This window comes from Nematolebias whitei, chromosome 17 (assembly GCF_014905685.2).
Source record: "Nematolebias whitei isolate Nwh7 chromosome 17, NemWhi1, whole genome shotgun sequence".
NCBI lineage: Eukaryota > Metazoa > Chordata > Actinopteri > Cyprinodontiformes > Rivulidae > Nematolebias > Nematolebias whitei.
Genome location: NC_056514.1, coordinates 36914919 through 36924768, shown reverse-complemented (window position 1 = coordinate 36924768; position 9850 = coordinate 36914919). Strand labels below are relative to the sequence as shown.

Below are 9850 nucleotides of genomic sequence, written 5' to 3'. Positions count from 1 at the left end.
ACCTACCTACTTACCTACCTACCTATTTGTGTACCTACCTACCTATTTGTGTACCTACCTACCTATTTGTGTACCTACCTACCTATTTGTCTACCTACCTACTTACCTACCTACCTATTTGTGTACCTACCTAGCTAGCAGTCTTCCTGTTTGTCTAAGTAGTTATCTGTACATGTCTGTTAATGTAGCTAGCAATCTGTATAACTTATCTGTGAATCTAGTTATCTGTCTGTTAATCCAGCTTTCTAGAGGAGAAGGAAATGTTTTAAAATTATTTATTGTTTCTGCTCACCCAAATCCAAGAAGAGGTCTTGTTTTATGCAACGTAAACAGAAACCCTTTTGTGCAGGCGTGTCCTGTTTCTTTAAATCAATTTTTGGTGAGGAATGAAAAATCCCCCTTTAAAAAGACAGGTTTTTTGTTTGTTTTTTTAGGAAAATGAACAAACGTTTTGGAAAAAGTATAATCTTGTTTGCACCTTTCTCTCGCTGTCTAACATAACAAAATTTATTATTTTTCTATTTTTCCCTCTATTTCAGAAAAGCTCTGGGGATGAAACCAGTGTCCTGGGACATATCAAAGTGGGTAATTCTTTAGACCTACATGAACAAAAGGGTTTTATGTTTCGTGATTTTAATGCAAAGAATAGAGCAACAATATTTTTATTAAATAGGGAGAGGTTCAGAATAAATAATTGCTTATCCAAGCTTTAATGTTGATTCTTGAGCAGCTGATGGGTGCTTTCGATGATAACTCTTCGGTGTGCAGTACAGTAGTCCACCAATCTCCAGAGCCTGAACCTGAAGAAATAGTGGAAGAAGAACCTGAGCCTGTGGAGCCAGAGTCCTGCTTCACTGACAGTAGGAACAACGAAGCCACAAATGAAAACACATTATTTATCATTTCAAAACATAAAGTAAACTTGTGCATTTCTTCTTTGCTCAGAGTGCGTGATGAAATGGCCATGTTTGACTGTGGACACTTCTAGTGGCAAAGGAAAGCTATGGTGGAATCTTCGTAAGACTTGCTTCATTATAGTGGAGCATGACTGGTTTGAAACCTTCATAATCTTCATGATCCTCCTCAGCAGTGGAGCTTTGGTAAGGACAAATTCAAAACTATCTGCCAAACACCATGATCCTGTTTGGACATTTGGACTTTAAATGTCACCTCCTCACAGGCTTTTGAAGACATACACATAGAAAGACGGCGGACCATCAAAATTCTTCTGGAGTATGCTGACAAGGTTTTCACTTACATCTTTGTCATTGAGATGTTCCTTAAATGGGTCGCTTACGGCTTCAAGACGTACTTCACCAACGCTTGGTGCTGGTTAGACTTTTTCATTGTGGATGTAAGTTTAAATGTGGAGTTTCAGAGCTGGTCAGTTTGTAACAAACAGAACTTATAGGTCAGTTAAAGTCTATCCTAACACTTAAATAGGAATTGTTTTGGTTCCGTCACAGGTTTCCCTGGTTAGTTTAGTGGCCAACTGGCTCGGATACTCAGACCTTGGACCAATCAAATCCCTCAGAACCCTCAGAGCGCTTAGGCCTCTTCGAGCACTATCAAGATTTGAAGGCATGAGGGTAGGTACATTTTGTTTGTAAATTAGCACTACAGAGTAGCATTCTAGCACTTTGCATGACTTACAATGATTTAAAAGAAGCAGATCTGTGTTGTTGAATGCAATTATTGACTTGTGTTTGTTAAATGCATGCTTCCACCATGGCTGCCTGCTGTAATAGATCTGAGGTAAGTGTTCTGAGTCCAGCTGTAATGACTAAGTGGAGCATTTATTAACACATTTGTTGGCCAGTCCTACTGAAACCCCCTTCACACTGGCTGACGACCCTAATATGATAGAAAACATTACTCCAAATATGAATGGTCTCTGCAGGGTCTTGATGAAAGTGCATTTGGAACGCAATGGGTTATTCAATGGGTTTTCAAAAATGCGATCAATTGTAACTAGACTTTCAGCATGCACAAAACATTCAAAGCAATGTTGTGATGGTTTATTATTGGGACGGCGATGTAATGGGGTGCTGGGTGGATCATGGTGTAGCCTATCAGTGATGTACGGTCCAGTGTGGCTTGGTCATTGAGAATTTGAAGCAGAATGGGCCGTGCTGGCTTACAACCTCAACATGCCTGCACTACAGTTAGTTATTGCAAAGGTCTCACTATGCATTTGCAGCAATTAATTTAATCTATTGAAGTGCCAATAAAGGGTGCACCGTGGTTAATTATTTTTTTAAATGGCTAGTATTAAGAGAGTAGAAATTGTAAGAGTGCCTTCACACTGAATGTAGGTCTAGTTCTAGTCGGTCGTGAAGATCGTAGCAGTGTCATCAAGCAGTGGGAAGGGGGACTAACAAAAATAATTAGGATATTGCCTCTAAATATTCCTATAAATTCAATCACGGCCCTTTCTTTTGGACAGGTTGTGGTGAACGCGCTTGTTGGAGCGATTCCCTCCATCTTCAACGTGCTGCTGGTGTGTTTGATTTTCTGGCTCATCTTCAGCATCATGGGAGTTAATCTGTTTGCTGGGAAGTTTTACCGTTGTGTCAACACCACCACAGGGGAGCTTTTCCCCATGTCTGAGGTTAACAATCACAGCGAATGCACGGCCCTCAAGGAGGCCACACAGGACGCTCGCTGGATCAACGTCAAAGTCAACTATGACAACGTTGGACAGGGCTACCTGTCTCTGCTTCAAGTGGTAAGAAGTGGTTTCTCTGGTAGTGTATGCTTTTGAAACAATTTGTGTGTTTAGATGCTTTTAGATGAAAAATTGAAATAATTTTGACATTTGCAGGCAACCTTTAAAGGTTGGATGGACATCATGTACGCTGCTGTGGACTCAAGAGAGGTACTTAAGTTTACGATAAGATAAGATAGAACTTTATTGATCCCGCAGGAAATTGTTAAGCAGTTCTACATCAAATACAAAAGTCTACTTAAGGGATACAGGGTTCAATACATAATCTTAGTCTCATGCAACTAAGGCCCAGGCCTCCCTTGCAAAATAAATCTTTGATCTCAATGGGATTTGCCTGGGGGCAGCACGGTGGCGCAACTGGTAGAGCTGCTGCCTCTCAGCGAGCAGGTCCTTGGTTCAAACCCCGGTCCAGGGGCCTTTCTGGGTGGAGTTTGCATGTTCTCTCCGTGCATGTGTGGGTTTTCTCCGGGTGCTCCGGTTTCCTCCCACAGACCAAAAACATGCATGTTAGGCTGATTGGTAACTCTAAATTGTCCCTAGGTGTGTGTGAGAGAGTGAATGGTTGTTTGTCTCGTTTGTCTCTCTGTGTCCCTGTGATGGACTTGCGACCCGTCCAGGGTGTATCCCGCCCCTCGCACAGTGATTGCTGGACATGGGCACCAGCGACCCCCGTGACCCAAAATGGAATAAAGGGGTAAAGATAATGGATGGATGGATGGGATTTGCCTGGTTACATAAAGGTTAATAATAACAATTTAAAAAATAATTTAACATTTAATATTATGATGTTGATTCATTTCACAGTTAGGCTGTTAGTTAATTTAATTGCTGTAATAAATTTTGGGGTTTTGTTCCATTTAGGTTGAGGAACAGCCGTCTTATGAGATCAACCTTTACATGTATCTCTATTTTGTCATCTTCATCATCTTCGGTGCTTTCTTCACCTTAAACCTTTTCATCGGTGTCATTATTGACAATTTCAACCAACAAAAGAAAAAGATAAGTACAACTATGAATTTTAAAAAGTCACAAAAAAATTGATGTAAAAGCAAATAATTCTTGTTTTGTTTTGTTTCTGCACTTTGGGGACAAAGACATATTTATGACTGAAGAGCAAAAGAAATACTACGAGGCCATGAAGAAACTGGGTTCCAAGAAGCCGCAGAAGCCGATTCCACGCCCAACAGTAGGTCAACCTGTTCCTGATGATTGTTTTACACTAATAGTAATCCTAAACAATTTATGAGATGGATTTTGTATAAAACAAGGCCCGAGGATGGTTGATAACATGTAATTTTAAAATTCAGGAAGTGCTTGTTCATGTCATACTACAAAATCAGATTGATTAGATACTGGACTGTAATTTCTTCTCACAGGAGAATCACATTCATGCCAAATATCCAACAGGCTCTAAAAATAATGGAGGAGGAAAGGGAGAAAGCTGTGGATGATAGTTGTGGAAAACTGTCTGATTTTGTGGGGGGATTTCTGAGAACAAGTGTGAATTTGTATGATCCTAAACACGGAGAATATCATATTACAAAACATTTGCTATTAAATGCACACTGGCAGGGCATGTTGCCTTATCTGAATAGGGACATTAAACCAATATACTGTGTATTTTGGACAAACAATATCTATTGGATTACAGTCATCACCAAAAGCTAATATACTTTTTGTGGGTATACAGAGCCTTGTGAAAGTATTCGGCCCCTTGAACTTTTCAACCTTTTGACACATTTCAGGCTTCAAACATAAAGATATAAACATTTTATTTTTTTGTGAAGAATCAACAACAAGTGGGACACAATCTTGAAGTGGAATTAAATTTATTGGATGTGTCAAACTTTTTTAACAAATAAAAAACTGAAAAGTGGGGCGTGCAATATTATTGGGCCCCTTTACTTTCAGAGCAGCAAACTCACTCCAGAAGTTCAGTCAGGATCTATGAATGATCCAATGTTGTCCCAAATGACTGATGATGATAAATAGAATCCACCTGTGTGTAATCAAGTCTCCGTATAAATGCACCTGCTCTGTGATAGTCTCAGGGTTCTGTTCAAAGTGCAGAGAGCATCATGAAGACCAAGGAACACACCAGGCAGGTCCGAGATACTGTTGTGGAGAAGATTAAAGCCGGATTTGGATACAAAAAGGTTTCCCAAGCTTTAAACATCCCAAGGAGCACAGTGCAAGCAATCATATTGAAATGGAGGGAGTATGAGACCACTGCAAATCTACCAAGACCCGGCCGTCCCTCTAAACTTCCATCTGGAACAAGGAGAAGACTGATCAGAGATGCAGCCAAGAGGCCCATGATCACTCTGGATGAACTGCAGAGATCTACAGCTGAGGTGGGAGAGTCTGTCCATAGGACAACAATCATTCGTACACTGCACAAATCTGGCCTTTATGGAAGAGTGGCAAGAAGAAAGCCATTTCTCAAAGATATCCATAAAAAGTGTTGTTTAAAGTTTGTCACAAGCACCTGGGAGACACCAAACATGTGGAAGAAGGTGCTCTGGTCACATGAAACCAAAATCAAACTGTTTGGCCACAATGAAAACGATATGTTTGGCGTAAAAGCAACACAGCTCATCACCCTGAACACACCATCCCCGCTGTTAAACATGGTGGTGGCAGCATCATGGTTTGGGCCTGCTTTTCGTCAGCAGGGGCAGGGAAGATGGTCAGAATTGATGGGAAGATGGATGGGGCCAAATACAGGACCATTCTGGAAGAAAACCAGTTTGAGTCTGCAAGAGACCTGAGACTGGGACGGAGATTTATCTTCCAACAAGACAATGATCCAAAACATAAAGCCAAATCTACAATGGAATGGTTCACAAATAAACCAGGTGTTGGAATGGCCAAGTCAAAGTCCAGACCTGAATCCAATCGAGAATCTGTGGAAAGAGCTGAAGACTGCTGTTCACAAACGCTCTCCATCCAACCTCACTGAGCTCGAGCTGTTTTGTAAAGAAGAATGGGCAGAACTTCAGTGTCTCCATGTGCAAAACTGATGGAGACAAACCCCAAGAGACTTGCAGCTGGAACTGCAGCAAAAGGCGGAGCCACAAAGTATTAACACAAGGGGGCCGAATAATATTGCACGCCCCACTTTTCAGTTTTTTAATTGTTAAAAAAGTTTGACTCATTCAATAAATTTCATTCCACTTCACGATTGTGTCCCACTTGTTGATTCTTCACAAAAAATTTAAATTTTATATTTTTATGTTTGAAGCCTGAAATGTGGCAAAAGGTTGAAAAGTTCAAGAGGGCCAAATACGTTCGCAAGGCACTGTAACTGGGACTCTGTGTACATAATTTTGTTCCACCACATGTACCACATGTGGTGCGAACGACAACAAAGAAATTTAAAGTTAATCTGTCCACTTGTTGTGTGTATAATTGGTTATAAAGTTTGACTCGCAGATATATAAAAACTACTACTTTATATACCTGAATTACAAAATTCAATAAATCAAAATATTGAAGTTTAAACACATGCAACACTTCTACAACTGTTTTTGTTACTTTATTCATTAATTCTCTAATTATGTATTTGGACAGCATTTACTCTGCACCTCTACTTTACACAGTTTGGATCACTCATGGCTGTCACACTGCAAAGTTTCATACAGAAAAAAGTATCCTAAACTGCTTGATGTTTGTCACGAGTCGTCTTGGGTTGTTAAAGAGATAAACCAGGCGTCTGTGAGTCCGTCACCCTGAACAACCACACACTCCATTCTCGAGATTTTCTAACAAGTATTTTACAGTGACAGGTTTTGCCTTCGTTGACTGAAAATGATCATGGTCTGAGCGTGTTTGAACCCAAGTGCAGGCAGGACTCTGTAACTCAGAAGAAAATGAAAGGTTGTTTATTTAAATAAACAAAAAGACGTGACAGGCACAAACTCAGAGCGTAATACGAAGACACGGGGGAAAACAGACAAGGCGCCTTAATGGACAATCCTTGGACAGGGGACAAATAACAAAACGCAGAATATAAGGACACACTAACGAGGGGATAAACACGAACACCTGGGGTAGGACAACAGAGCGGAGGAGGAACTGATTACACGAGGCTAGGACATAACACAAGGCGGCACAATCCTCACAAAAACAGTAGAGTGTACTAGGCTTCAGGGTCGGGAACATAAGAAACAAGTATTTTTATAGTTTACGCTTTCACTAGTCGGCAATGAGGCGGATTATGGCTACAGGAAGTTTTATTGTAAAAAGATTTATTTGGAAAAAGACTACAATTTAATGGCTTTGTCACAAATTTTGCATTTTAAAACCTAAAAAAAAACCCTCATAAATCGAATTAGTCAGGCTCAAACCAGGACCAATCAGGAATCATTCCCACTGACCTTAAAATATTTGGCCTGATGATTAACTCTCCTCTTTTTGTCTGTGACTTGACAGAACCCGATCCAGGGCATGGTGTTTGACTTCATCAGCCAGCAGTTCTTTGACATCTTCATTATGGTTCTCATCTGCCTCAACATGGTGACCATGATGGTGGAAACAGATGACCAAAGTCCAGAGAAGGAGGATTTTCTTTTTAAAGTAAATGTGGCTTTCATTGTCGTCTTCACCGGAGAGTGTGTGTTGAAGCTCTTTGCACTGCGACAGTACTTCTTCACCAACGGCTGGAACATTTTTGATTTCATTGTCGTCATCTTGTCAATCGCTGGTGAGCACCAAGTACTGCAATTATGGTTGTAAAATATCTTTAGAAGAAATAGAATAATGTATTGTTTCTTCTTGGTTTTCAGGTACAATGCTCTCAGATTTAATTGAGAAGTACTTTGTGTCACCGACTCTCTTCAGGGTGATCAGGTTGGCCAGGATTGGCAGGATTCTGCGGATTATTAAAGGAGCAAAGGGTATTCGGACGCTTCTCTTTGCTCTGATGATGTCCCTTCCTGCCCTGTTCAATATTGGTCTGTTGCTCTTCCTTCTCATCTTCATCTTCGCCATCTTTGCCATGTCAAATTTCGCCTACGTCAAAAAGGAGGCTGGAATTGACGACATTTTTAACTTTGAGACATTTGGCGGTAGCATTATCTGCTTATTCCAGATTACAACATCAGCAGGCTGGGATGGGCTTTTACTTCCGATGCTCAACCGGGAGCCTCCGGACTGTGATCCAGAGTGTGAAAATCCAGGTACGGATGTAAAAGGTAACTGTGGCAGCCCACTGAAAGGTATGGTGTTCTTCTGCAGCTACATCATCATTTCCTTCTTAGTTGTGGTCAACATGTACATCGCCATCATCTTGGAGAACTTCAATGTCGCCCAGGAGGAGAGCGGCGACGCGCTCTGTGAGGAAGACTTTGAGATGTTCAACGAGACGTGGGAGAGGTTTGATCTAAACGGAACGATGTTCATCAAGTACAGCCAGCTCTCAGATTTCTGTGATGCCTTGCAGGAACCATTGAAGGTTCCTAAGCCCAATATGCTTCACCTGATCAAAATGGACCTGCCCCTGGTGATTGGGGACAGGATCCACTACCTGGATGTTCTGTTGGCCGTCACGCAGATGGTGCTGGGAGACACAGTGGAGATGGCGGCCATGGCCAAGAGCGTTGAGATTAAGTTCACCCAAAGCAACCCCACAAAAGACTCCTTTGCACCAATTACCACAACTGTACGCCACAAAGAAGAGCAGAAGGCTGCTGTTGTCATTCAGAGGGTTTACCGCAACCATCTTCTGAAGCGCTGCGTACGCCAGGCTGCTTTTATGCATCGGTTAAAGAGGATGGGTAGGAAGAACGATGGTGGTGATCCTCCTGAAAAAGAGGGTCTGCTTGCTCGAAGGTTGGGGGTGCTCTATGGGAGTAATACAGACCTCGCCGAGGAAATGGAGCGAAGTGATCTACAAACGCTAGCAACCCAAGAACACCTTAATACAGAGACAACGTTACACTGTGAAGGGTCCCGTTGTGATCAAGAGCCCCCTGAGCCAAACGTCATCGTTGTCCCTGTTGAAATTACAAACGAGGTCTTGTTACATTCTGCCCCCAGTCGACAGCTCTTCACCTTACAAGAAAACCTGAAAGAGTCAGATGTATGATGAAGAGGAAGATGTCTTATCCTTGGATTTATTCGTTTTTTTTTTTTTACCAGGAAATAAATCTGTGCTAGTGTAAAGCTTCAGAAGTTTTTAAAAGAACAGTTTTGATCTCGTTGATGGAACAGTGCTTTCTGTGATTCTTTTTATGGAACTTTCTTTTTGGTTCAACGGTGAAACAGGACTGCGTGTTTTTCTTATAGTAACCACAATCATCAGCGCATTTGGCAAGGGAAATAAAAAAATGACAGAGAGAATTTTTCACAATTCAAGGTCCTGTCCACACTACTTTGGGTATTTTTAGACACAGAAATCCCATTCATTTTAGAGAGAAAAGCCGAGACATTTAGTAATTTTGTTTTCTTAAGTTGGCGTCTACATGTAGACTTAACTAACGTGTTTTGGGAAACAATGATGTAACAGAAACTAAAACAACAATGAAGTCAATTTTTCAAAGTTTTTTTTTTTTTTTTTGTCTGTTTTGCTTTATCCTAATCCTGCTACTATTAAACTTTTCATTGTCAAGTTTAAACAATATATTCAAAACTACAATTGTTTTTGGAAACGTTTTAGCCAAGATGATACTCCATAATTAGGTTTGTTGTTAATTTGGACATTCTTACTCCCCCAGTGGAGTGGGGTATTTCAGTGAAAAAAATATCTGGAGTATTGTAGACAAGGCCTTATCATAATCACCAAGCTTTTTCCCCTCCTACTTTGTTTTTACTTTTACACAAAAACCAATAATTTATCTGTTTATGAATGAAATATTAATGGACCAGAGTCTATCTACTATATATCAGATTTTAGTAATTATCCTAAAGTTTTAACATTAACGATAGACGACTAATCAGTGCATTTTCTCTAAAATATAGTAAAAATTTTGCTTTTGACATGAAAATGAATACACTTGTTCTCTCTTTTAGTACAAGTCTGACAGTTTATTAAAAAAATTGTACGCTGATGATGGTTTGAACTTTGAGCTGATTTAATCTCATTCCCTCAGAGTCACATTGAACTGAATATATATATATATA

At 40.5% G+C, this 9850-nt stretch overlaps 1 protein-coding gene across 2 annotated transcripts in view; it reads left to right on the top strand.

Annotated features, from left to right (window-relative positions):
• scn4aa (sodium channel, voltage-gated, type IV, alpha, a) overlaps window positions 1–8816 on the top strand; it is a 32524-nt gene extending 23708 nt beyond the window's left edge. For both annotated transcript variants that reach the window (XM_037691222.1, XM_037691221.1), the window contains exons 16-26: window positions 540–581; window positions 731–860; window positions 946–1100; window positions 1181–1354; window positions 1467–1589; window positions 2447–2728; window positions 2825–2878; window positions 3590–3727; window positions 3810–3914; window positions 7163–7433; window positions 7516–8816. In XM_037691222.1, coding sequence (XP_037547150.1) covers window positions 540–581; window positions 731–860; window positions 946–1100; window positions 1181–1354; window positions 1467–1589; window positions 2447–2728; window positions 2825–2878; window positions 3590–3727; window positions 3810–3914; window positions 7163–7433; window positions 7516–8816 — 2775 coding nt within the window. The remainder of the gene's footprint in view (window positions 1–539; window positions 582–730; window positions 861–945; window positions 1101–1180; window positions 1355–1466; window positions 1590–2446; window positions 2729–2824; window positions 2879–3589; window positions 3728–3809; window positions 3915–7162; window positions 7434–7515) is intronic.
• Window positions 8817–9850: the final 1034 nt, after the last annotated feature.